The sequence below is a fragment of the Mus pahari genome, chromosome 10, assembly GCF_900095145.1.
Source record: "Mus pahari chromosome 10, PAHARI_EIJ_v1.1, whole genome shotgun sequence".
NCBI classification, from domain to species: domain Eukaryota; kingdom Metazoa; phylum Chordata; class Mammalia; order Rodentia; family Muridae; genus Mus; species Mus pahari.
In genome coordinates this window covers 84,084,186-84,107,864 of record NC_034599.1, presented here as the reverse complement: position 1 = coordinate 84,107,864, position 23,679 = coordinate 84,084,186, and the positions used below count along the sequence as shown (strand labels likewise).

The window sequence follows — 23,679 nt, the reverse complement described above, 5'->3', positions numbered from 1 at the left end:
CTCCCTCTCCTCCCTCTCCCTCTCATTGTTATTGTTTTTTTGAGATGGAGCTGACCCTGTAGCCTTGTCTTGCCTGGAACTTGCTATGTAAACCAGGCTGGCCCTAAACTCACAATGAAAGTGTTGCACCTGGCAAGTTTTTTATAATTTAATTATTTTCTTCATATAACACTTTGGGTAGTTATTTCTACACACCATTTTGTTGTTATATAGTTTTTTTCCTGATTTTGTTAGAAATTTAAAAATTTTTAAATTTGCCATTTTCTGAGTTCTTTTCCATTTTTGTTTGTTTTGCTTTTCCATGGAGCTGGAGATCGAACCCACGGCCTCATGAATGATAGATAAGCATGGTAGCTAGATTTCAGGTTCATTTTGAGCAGTTGTGGTGTTCTTGGACCTTGCTGCTATTATCTGTCTTCAGTGGGGTTCTTCTCATACCACTGTCCACTGATCTGGGAGTCTTTAATACACTTAGACTTACACTTTTATTTCATGTTCTTCTTTAACTATAACAGAATTTTATCTAATCATGTTTAGGTCTTTTCAGTGTGTGTGTGTGTGTGTGTGTGTGTGTGTGTGTGTTGGCACTGGGAATTGAACTTAGAGCCCCACACAGTCTTGGCAAGAACTTGACAAGTATATTGACTTACATAGTCTTGTGTGTGCATATGTATATGTATCATGTATGTGCACATGTGTATTGGGTATACTTGTATGCTGAGGCTACCAGGACACATTAGGTACCTTCTATATTATTTATTTTTTTATGTACCATATATCATTTTTGAAAATTATTTTTGTGTGTGTTTTGTCTGAGTACCTGTGTACCATATGCATGCAATGCCCTTGGAGGCCAGAAGAGGGCAACAGATCCCTAGGACCTGGAGTTACAGATGGTTTGGACCTGCAATGGAGGTGGATGCTGGAAGAGTTACAGAGGGTTCTGACCTGCCTGTGGGAGTTCTCCTCTAGAAGAGAAGCCAGTGCTCTCAACTGCTGAGCTGAGTTCCAGCTTGCACTCTTACTTTTTGAGACAGTCTTCTCTCCTTGAGTCTGAGCATGCTGTTTCCGAATCTGCCTGTTTCTATCCCCCACCACTCCTAGGTTCTATGTGGGTGCTGGAGACTTAAACTCAAGTCATCCTGCGTTCACAGTAGATGCTCTTACCCACTGAGCCACTCCACAAACCCCACAAGTCCTTTTTTGAATTTTTGAGACAGGTTCTTACTAAGTGACCCAGGCAGGCCTTGAATTTATGATTCATATGAACGGCCTTGCCTAGATGATGATGGTGATGATGATGATGATGAGTGTTTGACTTAGTTGTAGTGTCTTATGTTACTAGAATTTTCTAATAGATTAAACTGCAGCTACATTTGCCAAATTTTGTCATGAACATTTTTTTTTTCCAATTAAGTTTCTAACTCTCAGAAGACCCAAGGGCTACAGTTGTCTGTAGACAAGCCCCTGGAGCCGAGAGGCCTGCAGAGTAGCTTCGTGGAAGGGGGCATGCTGTGCAGAGGCCAGGGCCATAAGGGTTGCTCAAAGGAGGGCCTGCTGAGGAAGCGGTGGGGCACCCCTACTGGGAGCTGAGAGGTCACAGAGACAGAGGAGATTTGGCACTACCTACCCCGGTTCTGCCACATCCTGGCCTATTTGTTTTCTCCATTCTTCCTCCCCCCGATTTGGAAACAGCAGAATCTCTAAACCTGTTTTCCCTCTTGGGAATCTCCATCTGGTAGGCACCAGCACCCGCACCATACTCCAAGCAAGAGATGCTTTCTCTGTCCGGGGAGATGGAATTGAATGTCAGTTAGAGGCCTAGGCCCAGGGAGGTATTTACTGTGTGTTTATTGAATGCACAACTTAGAAAAGGTAGCCATTGTGGCTCTCAGTACATGAAGAGAGCTGGAAAGAGAGACGATTCTAGGTCCATGTGGGTTTGGGTTATTTAAAAACCACAATCAATGCGTATGGCTGGCGATGGTGTCACGTGGGTGGGCTTGTCGCTGTTCAAGTTCGTCCTTCCTGTCTTTAGGTGTCTAGACTCGGGATTGAGCGGGCCTCTGGGTGGATTTCTGCACAATTCTCTCCAGGGCGGCATTCTTGTCGAAGGGCCAGTTCCTCCCTTGGTCTGCCAATCAGTTGCCCGTGCAGCTGTGGCTTATACCTGAGGGATGGGGTAGGAGGCACAGGCAGCCAGGCCACACATGTTCTTCCCACGTTCAATGAGGAAGTACCTGGGCAGAGAGAAGGGATTGAGGAATGTTCTGGTGCAAACCAAAACTTGAGAGATTAGGCCCTCCGTATTTCTTCACAGGGCAGCTATTTTATCAGCAGGAAATGACTGGCCTCGCTTTGTAACTAAATTCTTCCTTTTTCTCCTTGCATAGCCTACTTCTCCCCAGAACTGATGGAAGTTCCCTTCTGGCTGCTGTCTGGGTCTTCACAGAGCTATCTAACAGCCAGTATGACTTCCTAAAAACAAAAACTCCCCTTTTCAGTTGTGTGTGTCTGTCTCTTCATCCTGATTCAAAGGGGGTGGGGGTGAGGGGCTGTCACTCACTGTAACGAAGTCACAGGTTTCATTTCTCAGACCCTTCCAGAGGATGGTTTTGTCCCAGCAAGATGTTGAGGTCTGCCGGTAACCTTCAGTTACAGACCTCATTACACTAACTAGTGTCCTGTCCTTTGCAGACTTGGGACCTGGGATCCTATGAGAGGGAGGGTCTTGCTAACGGGACCTTGGCATGTGAAGGTTCCATTCTCATGTTCCCCTTTTCCTGGCCTGGTAGAGCTTGCTGTCCAACTCCCATAGACTCTTTAACTTTGAGGTAGTGATGCCTCCCACCATGGAGCGCCTCAGACATCAGCAACATGGGCTTACCCATTGTTCCCCCACTGGGAGCCCCAAGAGTTTTTCACAATCCAGTAGAGTAATCCATTCTGTTCTCCATAGCCAACAGCCAGGACTGCATGGTTTACTTTATCTGGAGTTTTATGACAGGATTTACTAGAAAAGAAAATGATATTTTTAAAGGCTTGGAGTATAGGGCAGATAAAGGCAAGGACTGTCACAAACAAGGGCTCTTTAGTGCTGTAGGGCTGATTCCCATTGGAGCTATGGCTTAGCCATAATGGAGCCATCAAGTCTCATCAGTTCTCATCCCTTCTGCTTCAATGATCTCCACACGGAACCACTCGGTGTGGACACTTCTGTACTCCATGGTGGACACTTGTGATTCCCAGCAAGGGGAGGTGTCCCTGCTTGCACTTCTGTAAGGCTGCAGTGCCCGACTGGAATCCAGCCACTGCTCTGTTGCCTCTGTGTTCCTTCGAAAAACAACCTTGTACTTAGGACACATATGTAGGCTAGCCCTTTGCCTCTGTGGAAAACCTCCAGGACTTCAAGAAGACAAACTGCAGTGGCCACGTGTTGATTCAATGGGCATTCAAAGAAAGGGTGTGGTGGTGTAAGTCTTTAATCCTAGTGCTCTGGAGGCAGGGGCAGGTAGAGCTCTGTGAGTTAGAGACCAGCCTGGGCTACAGAGAGAAACCATGTCTCAGAGAAAAAGGAAAAAAAAAAAAAAAGAAGAGAGAAGAAAGAAAGAAATTCCCAAGGGTATACAGAAATTAAATAGACTTGGAACTGTCACCAGAATGTGTCCCATACAGGGCTGAACGACAGACAGTAGGACCCTCTCTGCTCTTAGAAAGCTTTGTTTGGTAGGGGGCAGTTGGCAGTTGGCAGATGGCAGAGGAAGCTGCTCTGTAATGGTCTCCGGGATGTGCCAGTTAAGTAGGGGATGGGGCCCCAAGGAGCGGGACCTAAACCAGTGGGGTGGGCAGTGAAGGTTCCTTGAGGAGCATGGCTCACGTGAGGGAGTAGGGGCAGAATGAGCTTTGTAGGAGAGACAAGAAGGGAGGTTTGTTGACAGATGAGTGCAGAGGAAGGGGGGAGCAAAATCACCAAGGACAAATTAAGACCCTGGGTCATGGGGAGGGAGGCCTTGGGTATTTATCTCCAAGGCATCACAGGGCTAGGAAGATGGCTCAGGGAGTAAAGGTGTATGCCACAGGAGTCTTGAGGATCTGAGTTCAGATTCCCAGCCAGCTTACTTTTGGAATCCCAGTGCTGGGGACGTGGTGACAGACAAATTCCTGGAGCACATTTGCCATCCAGACTAGCTAAACCATTGAGCACTAACCAGGGCTAGTGAGAGACCCTGTCTCAAAAACTAAGAAAGTCATCAGGGAAGACACCTTAGATTGGCTTCTGACCTCCACATACACACACTACATACACATACAAGTGCATGTGCACCAACATAGTTATGTTGACTTCTGGCCTTCACATGCATATACATGCACACTTGGACAGACATGAATAATATATATATATATATATATATATATATATATATATATATATTCCCTTACACAGAAATTTTCATAGCCAGAAAAGCACTTCAGAAGGATTCTGGTTCCAAATGGAGGAGAGGCCGGGATGTCTACTGTAGGAGAGACAGATGTCAGGGACAAGCCAATGAGGAAGCATCTAGAGAAGATGGTGAGGGTCTGGAATAGGTAGGAGAGGAGAGTGAGCAGCCTGTGTTGGCTCTGGCCTCTCACTTAGCATCAGGGATGTGGGTCTGCTAACAGACAGATGCCTTCAAGGAGCCCTGGGGCAGGCGAACGCAGGGTTGGAGGTCTCCATGGTCACCCAGGGTGAATTGGCAGGGTCTAATAATACTCAGATCTCATCATGGGTCTAATACTTGGAAGGGGCTTGGTGGGCCATGGATGTTCCTATCAAATAGTTGGCAGTGGATTTATCATTGTATCTGACAGCTACATAGAGGGCTGAGGGCAAAGCCTGGAAGAACATGGACATTCTAGGGGTAGCTAGAGAACAGAGAATATGAAGGAGCCTGGAGAGCAGGGGGAGTAGCTAGAGAGACTCCTTGCTGAATGTATTCCTGTTGCCAAATGGGCAGCCGTGGGAGTGTGGACATAAGAAATCCCATATTAAACATGCTATGGGGGAGAGGACACGGTGCAGCTCATCCTTAGAGCAACTGCCTACTACCCATGAGGCTCTGGGTGATAAGGTCTCTCTATGGACTTCCTGAAGAACCAGGTAGTGAACTCGCTAACATACAATTCTGATGTCTGAAAGCAGCTATTTTTCCTTTCCCATTTTTGATCATCAACTTTTTAGGTGTGTACCATCACACCCCATTTATGTGTTGCTAGGGACCCACCCCAGAGTGTGCTGCCTGCTAGGCAGACCTTCACCAAATGAGGTGCATCTCCAACCCTATCTTCAAATATTTGACTGGATGTAGCACTTCTGTAGATGACCACAGAGCTCTGGGCATGGATTTTGACCTTAGTCATGACTTAGCCATCGTGGCTGGGCCTGTGGCATCCTTCACTATCTCTCTTTTCTTTGCTGGGACAGACTTGGTCCCTGACACTTAGAGCTGAAGGAGACAAAGAGAGGGACGCTAAGTCTCACAAGAATCTAATTAGGAGTCTAGGTTGAGACTGAGACCATGTGCTGGGTTTGAGGAGATCCATCCAGTCTCATCTAGTCTCCCTCTGACTCCCCCCTCGGCTTACCTGGAGTAGACGCCACTTTTATACATCATAAAATCTGATGTCACCTCAAAGGCAAAGCTCACAGGGTTGTATAGAGCCACAGCCTCTACCATTGCATCCTCGTCATTCTGTGGACAGACGAAAGAGCTGACAGACATGCAGGGCATCTCCCACCTCCCCTCCATGAATATGGCCTGTTGTCTGAAGGTAGGGGCTGGAGGTCCAGAGTTGTGCAGGTGACCTTGAGGGACAACGGCCCCTGATGTTTAGCAGCAATGCAGACTCCGCCTTCTTATGCTTGCTGGCACACTTTGGATTGAATTTTGTTATTTTTTGAGATAGGGTCATATATGGTCCAGGCTGGGCTCAAACTTGTGGCCCTGAACCTGAGGATGATCTCGGATGATCTTCCTGCCTCCATCTCTCAAGTGCTGGGATTACAGGCTTGTACTACCTACCATGCCTGGCTTGGATGAATTTTTTCTTTTAGAAACCTTTTAAAACAGGGCATGATGGTCCACACCTTTAGTCCTAGCACCTGGGAAGCAGAAGCAGGTGGACCTCTGAGTTCAAGACCATTCTGGTCTACATGTTGGGTTTTAGAACACCCAGAGCTATATAACAGACCGTCTCAAAACAAAACAAAAAGTAAAAATAAACAGATCGTTGGGGACGGAACATGTTATGTATGTCACTATGCCTTGTCTTTGTTGTGATGGTGGATCAAACCCAAGATTAAATCTCGTGCACACTAAGCAAGTATTCTATGACTAAGCTACACATCATTTAGATTTTTATCTGGCTTATAGTTCTTCCTCCCAAACCAAACTCGCTCCCTTGTGGCTTCGGCCTTTGCCCTCCCTTTCCGAGTGTCTGGGAATCTCTCGTTTGTCTCCCTTACAACCTCACACATAGTTCAGCCGTTCATTCTCTCAGTCACAACTGACCACTGAGTGTGATGCTCTCGCTTCAGCTCTACATCCAGGAAGACAATCTAGGGAACCTCACTAGTGGAACAGAGATCTTACAGATCCAAGGATAGGTAATAACTGTACTGGGGTGGAAACAAGACCAGTCAAGGCCTTGAGCCTTCTGAGTAGGATCTGTCACACGTTGGTAGGGGAAAGCAAGAAGGGAGTCATGGGGACTTTTTGGAGGCAGGGGGATAGCAGCAGCCAGAAGCATCCGGTAGACCTCCAAAGTCTCCCTCCAGGGCAAGGTGAGTGGTTCCCATACTCTGTGTTTTACAGCATCCCAGTTGGGAAAAACTGAGAGGGAGCCACGGTAACGAAATGCTTAGGAGTGGAAATGATGCAGGAGATTCAGTGAGTTGAGGCCAGGGCTCAGAGAAGGGATGCAAAGCGCCAGAGGAGACAGAGTGCAGAACTCGGTGTGTCCTCGCTCAGGCAATGGGTTCCTTCCAAGTACCGCTAGACTTCTTGGGAGCACAGGAGATCACAGAGGCCTGCCGCTCTGGGGCAAGAACCTCGGTGGCTGGCACTGTTTCTACTGCTTTCCCTGGTCCTGTCTGAGAGTTCTGGTCTGCTCTCTGGGGCTTTGCTTGTGCTCCTGACATGTCTTCCCGGGAACTAGACAAAAGGTAACTTTTGAGTGCTTCATTCACTTCCTGGTGGAGTACAGTGGCCCAGAGGGCCACTCTTGGTGGGTGTATTTAAAAAAAAAAAAAACAAAAAAAAAAAACAGGTTTCTTCTCAGGAGACAATAATATTTCTATTGCAGGAAGTGGGCTGTGTTGCTGAGGTGGCTAATTCCAGTTCTGAAGTGACATTCCTCAGTTCAAATCCAGCCCCACCTCTTAGCTCCTGGGCACATTTTTAAAGCTCCTTTGAGACTTAGTTGTCTCATCTACCAAATGAAGGTAATAACCACATTCCTGTTGTAGGTTATTTGGAGATGAGGCCTATCGGGTGGCTTTATGCTGCCTCTAATCACTCCAAACTGTTATTGCTATGGGGAGCTTGGCATGTCCTTCCATTGGATGGCAGCTGCTGTCATTCAAGAAAGTACATGTTTGTGCCACCTGCCCCCTTAACTGCACATCACATCTGCATACATCATGGAGGTTTCTCACATCATACACACTCCTCCCTGACTGAGCCCATGCCTCCCAGACTCATGAGGCCACTCATTCATGCTCACACGTTCTCTTGGAAAAGCAGAGTGTGACTGCGTGCTCAGGAATGCTGTCCTTCAAGTATAACAGACATTACCATCTTAGAGTGACCCTGATCAGGCTCAATAAGATTTGACTTGCTGGTGTTCCCTCATAGGAGGGGGAAGGGAGGTTCATGAGACTCTCACCTATGGTTCCAGATATCACCCCCTCTGAGTCTCTGTCAAGGCTATATAAACTCTGACCCGGCTTCATGTGGTCTCTGCAGGTTCTAGTGTACATAGGAGGTAGCATGTGCTATCTATGCAGCTATATGAAGTTGCTATCATCTCTAAGATGGGACATTTTGATGACACAGCCATTTTTTGAGGTTACTCCCATTCCTGTAAGTAAGCCCAACAAACTCACAGGCTCACCAAGCTAGACTTGGGTGCAATGTGATTATTTTGGTCTGTTGTTGGTACCCTAGCTGGTGTGAGCAGGCATCTGTTACTATCTTACCAGGAAAACTCAAGGTGAGGTGTGGCGGACCTTATTAGAGGAATGACTGGTTACTCTCTTTCCCTCAGCCTGGGTGCTGAAAGGGAGACCAGCAGCACAGGATACACACAGCCCCGCCTAAGCTATAGGCAGGTGACAGGGGTGGGGACACACTGTGCCTTTCAGACTTGAGGAAGGCTGGGGCTGCAGCAGATCCTACTTAGCCTGGCCTGACTGACACTTGCATGCCCCTCACCTCCCCACATGCAGACTTGCCTGGGCCAGCCGCAGCGAGTGCAGAGGTTCTCAACCTGTGGGTCTCGACCCCTTTATGGGGGTGCTTTTGAATGACTAATCAGTTCACAGGGGTCACATATCAGATATTTACCTTATGGTTCATATCAGTAGCAAAATTATGAAGTTATGAAGGAACAATGACTAACTTTAAGATTGGAGGTCACCACAACAGGATGAACCGTATTAAAAAAAAAAAAAAAAGGTTTCAGCATTAGGAAGGTTGAGAACTACTATGCTAGAGGGATGGTGGAGATTATCACTTGCATTTTAGATAAGAAAACAGACCCACAGGCATGAAGCTCCCTATAGACTTGTAATTCAGAACCCAGAGCATCCCCTGTCACCCCATGATTCCTTCCTGTCTTTCACCCCATAGCCTTTATGGTGAGCAGGGTCAGCAGTAACCCAGATCCCTCCATCTGTGACAAGCTCCCCAGAAGAGCTGCTCTTTTGGCCTCCATAGCAGAACACACTCCCTAGTTAGAGATGGGCGCAGGACTCACGAGTGTGATGTTGACAACATTCTTGACGAACGCAACAGCTTTTTGGGGGTTGAATCTGCAGTGACCATCCTGTTCGGGGTGAAATAGGGAAGAGAATACAGATTAGAGATGCTTAACCTTCCAAAGTGGGATCCAGCTCAAGGGGAGGTCCCAAGGCCTGACAGTATTACTGAGGCTAAGGAGTGCTCAGAAAAAGGGACCCAGCATGACCACACTCTGGAAGATCCATCAAGCAGCTTAAAGAGTCAGATGCAGATATTTGCATCCAACCAATGGACAGAAGCAGCTGACCCCTGTGGCTGAATTAAGGAAGACTGAAAGAAGCTGAGGAGGAGGGTGACCCTGTAGGAGGACCAGCAGTTTCAATTAATCTGGACCCCCGAGATCTCTCAAACACAGGACCACCAAACAGGCAGCATGCACCAGCTGATATGAGGTCCCCAACACACATACAGTAGAGGACTGCCTGACGGGTCTGAGTTCATTCAGAGATGATGCACCTAACCCTCAAAAGACTGGAGGCCCCAGGGAGTTTAGAGGTCAGGTGGGGTGGGGGTGGGGAGGAGGTATGGAATGTGGAACAGTCATAGGGTGGACTGCAGGGGGAAATAAACTATGGAGTGTAAAAAAAATTAATTAATTAAAAACAAAAAAGAGAGTTGTTTAGCCATCAGCTGAGGTCACATTCTCCCCATGATCATTGAAAGCATTTTCTTTCTTTCTTTTTTTGTTTTTTTGGTTTTTCGAGACAGGGTTTCTCTGTGTAGCCCTGGTTGTCCTGGATGGAACTCACTCTGTAGACCAGGCTGGCCTCGAACTTAGAAATCCGCCGCCTGCCTTTGGCTCCCAAGTGCTGGGATTAAAGGCATGCGCCACCACGCCCGGCTTGAAGGCATTTTCTAAGCAACTTGCATGCACCATAGGCTTGCTGACAGTGGCACTCCAGAGGGACTTAGAAGGAGCAGGAGAGACTTCTGTGCTGGCTCGGACATACACATAGTACTTGGTCAGAGTCCAAGGAAGGACCTGAACCAGCAGCCCAAGGAAATCAAGAAAGAGAAGTTGAATTGAACCCCATGTAGCAGGATTGGAGGACCAGTCCAGGGGACAGTGCTGACCAGAGGCAGGCAGAGATCAGACAGAAACTGGGGACAGGGATGTGGTTTGTGGGATCTGGCAGTTGGTAGGGAAAGACCTGGCCTGTGACCAAGGTAGGTATGTAGGTTGAGCTGGTCAGAGAGACCCAGGGTGAGGGCAGATGGGTGTTTCCTGATGAAGAGGCCAAATTCTGGATGGAGGTGGACACGGTGGACCAGTGGAACCACAAAGGAATACGGCAATATGAATGCCCTGAAGAAGGGCATTCATGAAAGAGAGTTGATGCTACAAGATTGACAAGAGATTCCTGGTAAGAGCAGAGGGTACGAGCAAGCACCACAAAGGCTCCCAATTTGAATGGCAGCAGGAAGAGACACAGCCGAGACCACCCACAGTTACCTTGCCTATGTAAGGGTAGCTGTCTTCTCCCATGATGCCCTTGTTGTACAGGATGTACTCGAAGGCCTGGCTGGGGAGACCTCTGAAAGAAGGACACACTCATAAGCGCTTCTGGGTCTTGCCTCACAGACAGGACTGGTCCTCGGGGCTGAAGCTTGGCGATGTTTGCCCTTGCCCAGATCACTGGGGTCTTGGTAGGGCACATTCCAGGGGCAGAGGTTTCTGAGAGATCAGCCATGGTCTCAGCCACTGGAGTCTGAGTGAGCCACAAGTGCCCCTCTGGGACAGGGGCCTCTGTCAGGAGAAGCAGGCAGCCCCTCAGGAGGCAGAAGGAATCACCATCACCACAATGGCGACCGTTCCAGGCTTCCTCATGGCGACCGTTCCACAGACAGCCTGCCTGACCCTTCATGTTGGCCCCAGGTGGTAGCTACCACCATGCCGGGGCCACAGTCTGAATTCAGACTTTAAAAATTCTAAAGGTCAGTCTTTCCTATCTTACTACCTCCCACCAACAAACCAACAGAACTAACCGATCAACCAATAAATCACTCAGCAGATGCGGCTTTGTGAAGCCTTTGCTCTTTTCCCTATAGCCTGTGTTAACACCCGACCTATGACATGCTCGTGTGTGGCTTCTACAACTCCGAGGAATGTCTGTCATCTCTGTGTGCTCTACTGTCTCTTGGGTCACAGGGGCCTACGGTGGGAACTGGAACTTGAAAAGAAAACGGCAGTCATGTCAGGAACCGAAGCAAACAGACTTCAAAAGATGGTGGGGGACTCCAGTGTGGCCGGGAGTCAGCCTCTTGCCATGCACGGGCAGGTCGAAGATGGACAGAAGAAAGAGACAAAAAGTGAGGGGAAAGTGTAGCACCCGGCAGGCTGTAGCATCAGCCCTGGACTCGGGCTAGGACATGGCTTTCTGCAAGAGACCCTGCTAGTTAGTCACTACTGCTAGAGAAGATGGCACATGAGATGTCCCCTGAGGAGCAGTGAGGGCACGTGGGTCTGATGGGAAGTCAAGGCTGAGACTATGCCCTCGAGGACCCCAGGGGGGCACTTTCTGCATATATATATATATATATATATATATATATATATATATATATATATATATATATATTTTCGAGACAGGGTTTCTCTGTGTAGCCCTGGCTGTCTTGGAACTCACTCTGTAGACCAGGCTGACCTAGAACTCAGAAATCTGCCTGCCTCTGCCTCCCGAGTGCTGGGATTAAAGGCGTGCGCCACCACGCCCGGCTTCACTTTCTGCATGTGATACACCCATCTAACCATCTAACCTGCCTAACCACACAAACAGAGATCAGCTCACGTGGACAAAGAGAGGCGGGTAAGTGTCACTGTGAAAATGGGAGCTGCTTCCTAGTAACTTACTAAGAGGATGACCAAAAAGCTGGCACAGTACAGCTTTATGCACGGACACATTTCCGAACCTCTCAGAGCTCTCGAGACTCGGGCAGCTGTGCTTCAGGGAACCTGTCTAAAGGCCTATTAGTCGTCCTCCACGTGTGAATCGGGGTTTGGAGGGCGGTGTGCTTCTTCCTCTATTGATTCTTTTGGTCACATGTCCTGTTGGTCACATGTCCTGTTGGTCACATGTCCTGAAGGTTTGGTGATTAGTGAAGCTGACCATGCTGTGCAGGGGGCCTGGTGACATCTTGGAAGGAGGCTGGACTCTTAGCCCTAAACCTTCAGCTGCGAGATCCTTCGATTCTCTACCCACGGGGGTGAATGGGATTTCATGACTCTAGCTACTACTAAATAGACAGCAGCAAATGAGGGAGATGAGAAGGGGGGAGCGCTCCCACTCCCTAACATACCCTTTGCAGCCATGATTGTTGAAGGCCTGGGCACAATCCACCAGCTGCTGCTCAGCCTAGAGGAGGAAGCACAGACCCCGTGAGGAGGTGAGGAGATGGCTGGGAGTCCCTGGAGGTGCTGTTGTGAAGTGACGGCATTCACTAGCCCATTTACATTTGTGGCCTAATTAGTGTTGTGTGGTGGCGATCCTGTATGATCTTGGAATATCACAGAGTATCTGCCCTGCAGCTGGCACATGCTGGAGGAAGGGGTGCTCAAAAATGACCTGGCTGCCAAGCAGGTGGGAGGGCACAAATAGGCCTTCCTCCCTATTGAGCACTTGTCCTGTAGAGGTATACACAATATGCACTGTGCATCTCAAGGAACTGTACTAGAGGGAGAGGGGTCAGGTTCAGAGCCACTGCCCCATCACTCCTGACTTCTCTCTTCCTTATACAGTGGGACAGTTCTGTCACTTGTGAGACCCTTCCCTTGGGGGTTCATGGATAGACAGATAGGCCCTAGTTCTCCCCTGCATGAAGATACCAAAGCATGGGAAAGGACCTAGCTCCTAGAATGGGTATCTCCTAGGCAGTGCTGTCCAGAGCTCTTATTGGTAAAGTACCAGGCTGAAAAACTGAGGAATGTGAACACCCGCAGTGACTCAGGAAGAAGCCCTTGGAGCCTTTCCTCACTCCCATTCTTTTTGGGAAGACATTAGCTGAGCTTCTCAGGCTAAATGCCATCAAGGTTGGGACCATGAGATCCAATGCAAATCATAATCTTGGCTGACACCATGAAGGAGCCTGAAGGCCCAGGCCCCGTGCTGAGAGGTGGTCTGTTCTGTAGGGGATGGCCTGCGGCTGACTTCTTACCAAAGGCAGCATTTTCCCACTGGCAATAGCCACAGCTGACTCTAGGGCCCCCGTGGTGGAGAAAGTCCAGCAGCTGCCACAGCCCCCCTAGAGAGAACACACAGAGTAGAGGGAGTCAATGAATGTGCCCTCAGGACACAGCTCCACCCACCAGTGTGGGACCCACAAAGCAGTGACACCCCGAGCCTTGCACTCGCAGAGGTGCTGTGAGCATCTGCATTCTCCATCCTAGTACGAAGTTTGACAGCATGGCTCTTTTGGAGGGAAGATGTAGGGACTGCCTTGGGTACCTGATTTTTCACTGCCGAAACGACATTTCCTTTCTTCCTCCAGTCCATGGAGGAGGGGTAGGGGCCAGTACCGCGGAGGTAGTTACTTTTGGTGGCTGAGCAATTCTGAAACAACCAAATACGTTCTTTTCAAGGAAAATATAATCGTCGAAAAGGACTGAAAGGTCTGGGGTAGGCGCTTCTGTGGGCAAAGTGTTTGTTGTTTGAAAATGAGGACCTGGATCTCCATAGCTATGTGACTTTGTGACCCTAGTGTTGGGGGTGGGGCGGGAGACAGGCAGATCCTAGCTGAACAGGTGCGTTCCAGGTTGGGGTGGAAGTTAGGTGGTTGTGGCACACACCTTTAATCCTAGCACTCAGGAGGCAGAGGCAGATGGGTCTAAGGCCAGCCTAGTTTACATAAAGAGTTTGAGGTTGCATGAGACTTTGTGTGAAAAAAATAAAAATGGTGAAGGGACTGGAGAGATGGCTCAGCATTCAGCAGCTGAGGGCACTGGCCGTTCTTCTAGAGGATCTGGGTTTGGTTACCAGCACCCACATTAGGTAGCTAACAACTATAACTTCATCTTCTGGCCTCTATGGGCACCTACATACATATGGCATAAACATATATGCACAGACACATATACATGCACCCCTAAATACACACAAAAAAAAAATCTTTTTTTTTTTTTTTTTTGGTTTTTCGAGACAGGGTTTCTCTGTATAGCTCTGGCTGTCCTGGAACTCACTTGGTAGACCAGGCTGGCCTCGAACTCAGAAATCCNCCTGCCTCTGCCTCCCGAGTGCTGGGATTAAAGGCCTGCGCTACCAGGCCCGGCAAAAAAATCTTTTAAAAATAAGGTGGAGAACATTGAAGGAAGACAGGGATGTTAACTGTGGCCTCTCATGTGCACATGTCGGTGTGTGGACCAGTGCACTCACACACGCATCCACACAGGCATCCACTACATGGGTGTATCCATCACACACATGCATATACCACATATACGCATACAACACACACATACGCCATACACACGCGCATCAACCAAGCACATGCATACACCACACACACGTTCAAGTACACATTCACATACACACATACAAAAGGGAATGAGAAGTGAAAATTTGAGTGTGGTATCATCCACCGAGCACTTTTGAAGTGGATGCAGGAGGATCAGGTGTTCAAGGTTAGCCTTGGTTACATATCAAGATCCAGGCCATCGTCTTGCTGCAACTTGATATGCCATGGCTGGTTGATATTCATGGAAGACCTACCCTTTTCTGAAGAGAAACAGAGGAGTGGATTGGGGTCTGGGGAGAGGGGAGGTCGAAGGGGGATGGGAGGAGAGGACGGAAATGAAACTGCAATTGGGATATTAAATAAAAAGTCTGTATGAAATTTACTTTTAAGTGGGCACCTGAATTTTTTTTTGTTTTGTTTTGTTTTGGGTTTTTTTTTTTTTCGAGACAGGGTTTCTCTGTGTAGCCCTGGCTGTCCTAGAACTCACTTTTGTAGACCAGGCTGGCCTCGAACTCAGAAATCCGCCTGCCTCTGCCTCCCAAGTGCTGGGATTAAAGGCGTGTGCCACCACGCCCGTCAGGGCACCTGTATTTTGTCTGCTCCTTCTAGATTATGGGTTCATGTTAAAGCCAGAGGCCTGGACTGAGGGGCTGCTAAGAGATGGATGCTTCTGATCCCCCAAAGGACACCCTTACACCCACAGGCGTGGTTGGGGTTAGGACTCAATCTAGCTGGAAACAAGGCACACAGGCTTAATGTTTACTTCACAGGTTTGAGTGAAAAGACCCAGATTTATTTACAAGGAAGTACACTAACCTGAGGCTCTGACCAAAGGAATTTGTGTTTTATTTCAGCAAAGCTCATATCTGAAAACTGGTTCAATGCCACTGAAAAACAAAAGGGGAAACCAAACTAAACAAAGCCGCAGCGAAGTAGAGGGTCGTAGTGAATCACTAACAAACAAGAGTCCTTGTTCGCCCGTGTTCTTTTTATAGCCGCTACAGCTTGGCTTCTATAAAATTCTGTATTTTGTATGATTCAATATAGCAAGGTCAACTGATACTGTGCCTCTGAGGCATTCAGGCAGACAGACACGCCCCAGAGTTCCTGGTGGATGAAGTAGATCTGGGGTGCAGGTAGGCACCCACTGTTTTAGGTTCCCACTGTGAGGCTGAGGAACACCCAGGTCAAGAGTGGCCATATCTGTGCAGATGTCTGGCCGTCTGCACTGTATCCAATGTTCAGTACAACCCAGCCGCTTCAACACTTGCCAGTTCCACTTCAACCCAAGTCAGCCCTTGCTCCAAGGTTATAAGCTAGTACCCGACAGAAAAAGACAGAACGTCTGTTTTCCTTTCAGCTCACGCTTGCTGCCCAGAGTCCCTTTAGCTGGGCTGCTAAATTCCTCAGCAAGCGCAGTGATCAGGCTAGATGTGTTTCTAGAGACCCTCACCAGGAGTGAAGCTAGATGAGGGCAGAGACTGCTCGTGGCCTCAGAGCAGTCTGAGGGGCAAGGCCTCACAGCAACCCAGACAGATCCCGGTCGTGCATGCTGTACCCTCCGATGTCAGTTGGGTAGGGCAGGCTTCTCTACATTTATATCCTGTACAGAACTCGAGATTCCCCAAAGACATCCTCTGATTCTGAGTATCTGCTCTCCACGCCTGTTAGCCCTGAGCGGATCCTTTTATCCAGCCTATGTCACTACTCATTTTCTTTCCAGATCTGAGGTGTTCCCGCCCCATCCTCTCCCAGAGGCCTGGAGGAATCAGGGCTTCCCAGTACTTTTAAATGTGTGGTTCCTCTGGTTGTGGGCTTGAATCTTCCTCCAGTTGTTGGCAAACATCTGCAGCCTGTGGTTGTACTCCTCCGAGCTGTACGTCTTTTGATGCTAAAACAAAACAGGTCCTGAGAATAGGTGAGTGAAACTTGCCAGAGGGGGTCTTTTTAGAGATGTCCCCATCCCCTCAACGCTCCTCCAGGGTGTCACGTATGTAGGCTGATGTCAAATGTCCCTAGACAAAATGATCACGAACATCTAAGATTCCTATCCTACCTCTACCTTCCAAGTTCTGGGATTACAGGCATGCGTCACCATGCCTAGATTACACGGCACTGGGGATCAAAGTGGAGTTCTGCGCGTGCTACGTAAGCATGCTACCTACTGAGCTGAATCCCCAGCCCATGGAGAGTTTCACTCTGCCACTATCTCAGGACAGATCTACAGTTAGATGAGACTCCGTTCTTGTTCTCTACTGCCAATATCAGGAAGTTACAAAGGACCTGTGGCCAGAATGAGGCTCACGCAACTGTCAGGACATCAGTTAAGAGTTCAGGAGAGCCAGGCGGTGGTGGCTCATGCCTTTAATCCCAGCATTTGGGAGGCAGAGGCAGGTGGATTTCTGAGTTTGAGGCCAACCTGGTCTACAGAGTGACTTCCGGGACAGCCAGGGCTACACAGAGAAACCCTGTCTCCAATAAATAAATAAATAAATAAATAAATAAATAAATAAATAAATAAAATTCAGGAGACCCCAGTGAGGAGACCTGCCAAGACACCATGACACATTGCTGAGCCAAGTGTATGGCTGACCCACCATTTTCAAAGCTGTACATACTGATGCTCTCCGTAAATTCTCCAGCCACTGTGCAAAGTGCTCTGAAGATAAACCACAGTAATGAAGAGAAGGCAGGGAAGGCTTCTGCCAGGCTCATCACTGGGCAGCACTTCACTGTCTCCTTCCTGGAGTTTGGCCAGTTCGCATCATGGAAAGACCCGGGACAGACAGAGCAGTTTGGAAAAGTACTCTTTTGTCTCAAATCTGTTACAGTTCAGTTTGCTAACTGGAAGCTTTGTGACAAGAAAAACTTCAAAAGAAGAAGTTGGTCACTGACCTGTTTCATCCATGACTTAAAGTGAAACTTTTCTGTGAAGAAAAAAAGAAAAAGAGTTAGGTTTGCACATGCCTCGTGATCTTGTTGCGTCTACAGCCTAGTAGGGCACTGGAGAGCTGATTTGCATTTTATTAATTTATTATTATTATTATTATTATTATTATTATTATTATTATTACTGTTATTATTATTTTGAGACAGAGTCTTGCTCGGTAGTCTCTACTAGCCTCAAACTCAGAGATCTGCCTGCAAAAAAAAAAAAAAAAAAGATCTGCCCGCGTTTGCCTCAGAGGGCAGGAATTAAAAGTGTGTGCCACCACACTTAGCTGATTTGCATTCACAAAAATACCAAAGTGGAGGTTGAGGTGCGTTATCTAAAGCTTGAGTGTAAAAAGGAACTCAAACTCTTTCTGCTTGATTGCCACAAGAAATTTTGAGAAACTGCTATTTATAAGTGGTATGTGGGGGAGGTGTGTAACCTTGTGTGCACATGTGAAGGCCAGAGCTGACTAGATGCCTCTCTCTCTCTCTCCCTCTCTCTCCCCCCACCCCTCTCTACCTTATTTCTTGAGACAGAGTGTCTGGAAGAGCCCGGAGCTCAGCTATTTGGCTATACGGGCTGGCTAGAAAGCCTGGGGTCCTTCTGTCTCTTTCTTTCAGCTCTGGGGTTCTAGGTATGCGCCCCACATCTGACGTTTTGTGTGGGTGCTAGGGATCAGAACTCAGGCCCTCACACTTGGGCCATAAGCACTTTACCCACTGAACACCCACACCCCCATCAGTGGTACACTTAAAAGTTTGAAATTATATGTGTTTATGTGTGTGTGTACGTGTCAGAAGTTAGCTTTTGGGAGTTAGATCTTTCCTTTCATCAAGTGGATCCTAAGGATCCAACCCAGGTCTCCAAGTTTGGTAGCAACTGCCCGGAAAAGCAGAGATCATTCAAAATAAAGATTTCCAGCTCTGGGGAGGATTTGTGTTGATGCAGCATTGTTATTTCTGTTCCTGTAACTAGCTCCTTACCCACACTCCAGTAAGTCATCCCAAAAATACTCACTGGCTCATCAAGTTGGACTTTGGTAGTGTGTCACTTTGGTCTGTCACTGCTTCTCTGTCTGGGGTGAACAGATTTTTTTTTTTTCTCATGTCTAGTCAGAAATAGAATTTTAGAGTGTTGGGGATATTTTATTGTTTTATGGGGTACAATTTACGTGACTCTGTTCAATCATGGCAATTCACTGAAATCCAAGTTAAATGGTCAGGGTACTTTTGCCATTACAGTTCAATATACAGTTAATTGAAGACGTGGATACATTTGCCTTACTCTCCTGAGTGTGGGGTTACAGACATGCCCCGCCATGCCCAGTGAGAGTAACTGTTTTACCTTTAGCAATGTCTATGGTTACTGTTATTACTCATCTTTGTTGCCTAAATGGAGCCACAGGTAATGGGAAAAGAAATGGGTGTGGTTGTGTCTCCTATAAAACTTTTCAAAAGCAAGCAAACCAGGTGTTTGTGGATTCTAGCTATATCCTTCCTTGTACACAATTTAAAATTTCCATTTTTAGTATATGTGCTGCTGAAGCGAGCACTAAAATTTCCATTTTTAAATTTAAGTACCTGCAAAAGATGTGTTCCAATGCATTATGTGTGCGTGTTTTAAAGATTTATTTATTTATTTTATTTATATGAGTACACTGTAGCTGTCTTCAGACACACCAGAGGAAGGCATCCTATCTTACTACAGATGGTTGTGAGCCACCGTGTAATTGCTGGAAATTGAACTCAGGACCTCTGGAAGAGCAGTCAGTGCTCCTAACTGCTGAGCCATCTCTCCTATTGTTAATGTTTTAAATTTTTATTTTTATTTTTTACAATGTGTACATATGTTATACCTGAACACACCATGGTGGGACTACGGTGGTCAGAGACAACATTCAGAAGCATGTTCTTGCCCTCTACCATGCGGATTCTGGGAACTGGACTCAAGGTGTTAGACCTGGTAGCAAGCACCTTTCCTTTCTGAGCCATCTCATTGGCCCTTTAGGTTAAATATTGACATTTGAAAACAAGACCTGGGCTGGGGAGATGGCCGAACAGTTAAGTCACTAGCCATGAAAGCAAGAGGGCTGGAGTTTGGATCTACAGAACCTATTAAATGCCAGTCGAATGTGGACGCAAACCTGTAGTTCCAGTCCGGGGTGACCGGGCCAGGGGATACCCAGAGTGCATTTGGCAGCACTAACCAAATTGGTTTGACTGACAGACGTGGCTTCAATGAAGAAGGTAGAAGAACAATCAAGGAAGGTTCCTGATATTAACCTTGGGCACCCACACGTATCTACACGCATGTGAGTTCATACGTGAGAACATACATACATATACTGCCTTACACAGAAACACAAGAGCTGGATACCTTGCTGGTTGTGGAGGTAGAAGCTTGTTGATTCTAGCTCTGGGGAAGCTGAGGAAGGAGGGTCTGGAGGGATTCAATGGTCGTCTGGGCTACCTCAAAACTCCACCACCAACAGCAACAACAAAAGAGTTGAATATTTTATGCATTTTTTTTCCTCCTTGAACACCTGCCTTTCTGTCTCACACAAGTTTAGCCTAAGAAAGAATACTTAAATTACCCTATCTCCTTTTCTGCAACACAAAACTTCAATCAAAATTATTTTTGCTTCCTAATCATTATAAAATTATTCTAGATTAAGCAATAGTCAAAATTATTATGAAGACCTTGATTTTTTTTTCCAAATATATTTTACACTATGAAAAGTCATTGTTGGCCAGGCAGTGGTGGCACACACCTGTAATCTCAGCACTTGGGAGGCAGAGGCAGGTGGATTTCTGAGTTCGAGGCCAGCCTGGTCTACAGAGTGAGTTCCAGGACAGCCAGGGCTACACAGAGAAACCCTGTCTCGAAAAACCAAAAAAAAAAAAAAAAAGTCATTGTTAAACCTAAAAAAGTAAAACTTGAGTGGAAGTGTATCTTTTGTATGTGTGTTTAGCCCAGGCTAGCCTTGAATTCACAATCTTTATGCTTTAGCCCCGAATTACAGGCATCTGTAATCTGGTCAGACGGCTAGTTTGGAAGTAAAGGGTCTAGTCGTCTGATTTCACTGGCACGTCTGCGTCCAGGTCACTTGGGATGGTTCCATGTTGCCCCAGGGGAATTCCTAGGGATCTGTGCCAACACAGCAATATGAAGGTCATTGCTGTGTGGCAGCTACATCTCTATCTAAAAGCCCCAGCCTTGCTCCAGAAGCTAAGTCAGGACCATAAGGGGGGCAGGGAGGGGATCACAATTCCTTAAGACAAGGCCTGAGGGGGTGCAGGGGATTCCAAACCCAGGTTCATGGTCTGCTGTGTGGCTGAGGCCTTCAGAGAAGACAAATCTCAGGCCAGGACCAGGTTTCGAAGCAGGCAGGATTTACAGTTAACTTGTGCCGCTTTCGGGGGCTTGGGAGTGGTGGTGGTGGTGGTGGTGGTGGTGGTGGTGGTGGTGGTGGTTTCCAAACCAGCAAGAGGAAGAAAGCCACAGAATTCTTCAGTGATGGTGGATGAAAACACAGAGGACCTCAGACCCATCCCAAGCTTACTCTGATTTAAATGAAATTCATTTCATCAATTTATTTTTTTACACGTGTGTGCACAGTGCACGCGCAGTGTACGGTGCACTGTGTACTCACAGAAATGTCCCAAGTTTTCCTCTCTTGCACTCCACTTTACTGAGGCAGGGGTCTTTAATTGAACCCAGAGCTCACCGATTCTAGGTAGTCTAGCTAGACCGTTTACCCCCAAACCCTTCCACTGTTGCCTTCTGAGTAATGTGATTACAGGTAGCTGCTATGTCTGGCCAGCTTTTACATAGTTTGGGGGATAAGAACTCTGGCTCTCAGACCTGTATACTAAGGGCTTCACAGACTGAGCTATCTCTTGAAAACGAACGTTTTTATCTAGGGTTTGGCACATGCCTGTAATCTCAGTTCTTGGAGGATAGAGACAAGAAGATCAGGAGTTCAAGGTCATCCTTGGCTAGTAAATGAATTAAAAACAGAAACCCCAAAAGACTGGAGGAGCTCACAGGGTCCCATCCCTGCCTGAGGATTTATAGGTAGTTAATAGTTTCAGAGGGTGGGGGTGGGGCGGAGGCGGAAGGAAAGATACATTTTCTTCAGTGGTATAGTTGCTGGTAAGATAAGGTGACCGTGTTTTTGATAACCCTAATAAAGCCCAGAGGGTCACAGAAAGATATGAAGGAGGGAGGAATGAGGAGAGAAGGGGAGGGGGAGGGGGGAGAGGAAGAGGGAGCGAGAGGATGGGAGGGAGGGAGGGAGAGAGAGAGAGAGAGAGAGAGAGAGAGAGAGAGAGAGAGAGAGAGAGAGAGAGAGAGAGATTGAGGAGAGAGATATAGACTGATTCGCTGATACCCTCTGAGTTTGGGATGTCTCCATGTTGCCCCGGGAGATCCCCAGAGACCCAAGTCAGCAATATGAATTTGCTATGTGGCATTTATCCCTCTCTGAAAGCCCTAGACCTGTTCCAGTGAGTTACAAAACCAAAAAGAAAGAGAAGGGACAAGCTGGGAAGAGGAAGTAGAAATGGGAGGGGGAACAACAGAGGGTAATGAAGGCTGAAATATGATCAGGATGTATTATAAACACCCATGAAAATGTAATAATGAAACTTACTATTAAGTACAATTAATACATGCCAATAAAATCATTTTTAAAAAGGAAGTTTTGTGTGTCCCGCCGAAGGACCTTCAGCAGGGCTAGGAAATCCCAGACCAGCACCTACTCTCTCGAGCCAGGGGCTTTGATTGAAGGGCTCTTCACACTTAAAAATGGCTGGCTTGCGCACAGGGTGGTTGTTGGTGGTGGTGGGGAGGGAGAAGAGCTGCACCCGAAAATCATTTAACTTCTGTCTTCACTCTCCATAAATATACATCTATTAGAACCAGCTACCCGTAGCCGTGTTCGTCCCACAAAGTTCGTCCTGCGGTCGCACTTTGCCAAGAGTTGAGGCGACTTTCCCGAGCCAGCTTTTTCCAGGCACACCACAGACGCTAGGGTTAAAACTGCTGTGGGGGCCCCGTGTTCCGCAGGGCAGCGAGTCACCGCAGCATGGCACAGTCGGACTAATAACCCAGGCTAGGCGATCCCCGGGGCGGCACAGTCGGACTAATAACTCAGGCAAGGCGATCCCCGGGGAGGCCAAGTCCACGGAAAGTACAGGCTGGGATGTCCCGCTCCCTCCCGTGGTGGGACAGGAAAGTTTTGTGCCCTCAGCTGTCCCAGCTGTCGGGCCGAAGGGGTCCCAAGGCTTCTGTATCTAGATCTGAGCCAGCCTGTTCCTCGGATCACGCAAGACGCTTGTCCCCCGAGACTAACCCGAAGCTCCCCGTTTCCCTTCCGGTGTCCCAGAGCCCGGCGCCCTGCTTTCTCCCTCGTACCTATGGCGTTCACGGTCAGCTCGGCGGTGGTCCCGGTACTCAGCAGCCAGGCCCCAGCGCACAGCAGCGGCAGCGCAGCCCACATCTTGGCGCTCAACTGCCCGGTCCCACCCAGTGCCCTCTGAGCCCAGCTTGTGGGAAGGAGGTGGGGCGACGCTGGCCTCCGCCTAGGTGATGCTGGCTCTTCTCCTGCCCCCTGTGGCCATTACACTCTCGTTCTTGGGAAGAAGGGTTCTCAGAGTCTGACCCTGAAGGCTGTCCCTGCCAAGTGGGAGGAAGCACAGCCTAATCTCCAGTTTCCTGTCTGTCCCCATCTCTGGTTTCTTGAACCGTAGCTCCCTGGCCTTCCCTACAGCTTGGAATGACTTAACCAGAGGGCTGTCTGGACTGCTCATCCCCAACAGGCATTTGGGTTGCTTCCGAGGAAGCCACACTTTACTTACCTGGCCATTTTCGTTACTTTCCAAGTCTGAAGGAGGAAATGATACATTTAAGGTCCACATATAAAATAAACAGACAAAGCATTTTTTTTTTTTGTACTAAGGAGCCCTTCTTGCTAGGATTCCTCTAAAGGAGAAAGGGGAATTCAGGCAACACAACACCAGGCCTGGCACTCATACCTGGCACGAATGGAGGCCAAGTTATTCCCACTTGTATCATTGCCTCGACGAATGGCACGTTTTTTGTTTGTTTGTTTTTTACTTCCTACTTTACAAATGGGGAAACTGAGGCCTTAGGATTAGATAGGTAGTTTCCCCCATAGGAAGTCTGAGGCTATTGTACCATTTCCCTCCCTCCCTCCCTCCCTCCCTCCCT

The 23,679-nt window shown here is 47.8% G+C and overlaps 1 protein-coding gene across 1 annotated transcript; it reads right to left on the bottom strand.

The window, feature by feature from the left end:
• Positions 1–1,832: 1,832 nt before the first annotated feature.
• Ctsh (cathepsin H) lies at positions 1,833–23,211 on the bottom strand. Its single transcript, XM_021207116.1, has 12 exons — positions 22,864–23,211; positions 17,406–17,437; positions 16,296–16,401; positions 15,327–15,397; positions 13,505–13,609; positions 13,215–13,301; positions 12,360–12,415; positions 10,516–10,597; positions 9,019–9,087; positions 5,626–5,732; positions 2,888–3,013; positions 1,833–2,240 (listed from the first exon to the last, which is right to left on the bottom strand). The coding sequence occupies exons 1-12, from the start codon at positions 22,946–22,948 to the stop codon at positions 2,165–2,167; spliced, it is 1,002 nt and encodes a 333-aa protein (XP_021062775.1). The 5' UTR covers positions 22,949–23,211; the 3' UTR covers positions 1,833–2,164.
• Positions 23,212–23,679: the final 468 nt, after the last annotated feature.

What these genes read in the sequence shown, in the direction of transcription:
- Ctsh (XM_021207116.1), bottom strand. Translation starts at nt 22,948, where the DNA reads ATGTGGGCTGCGCTGCCGCTGCTGTGCGCTGGGGCCTGGCTGCTGAGT. An exon ending in GAGGAACCACACATTTAAAA is followed by an intron (nt 15,398 to 16,295) that starts GTACTGGGAAGC and finishes TTTGTTTTTCAG; the next exon opens with TGGCATTGAACCAGTTTTCA. An exon ending in TCCCAGTGGGGGAACAATGG is followed by an intron (nt 2,241 to 2,887) that starts GTAAGCCCATGT and finishes CTCTCTGCCCAG; the next exon opens with GTACTTCCTCATTGAACGTG.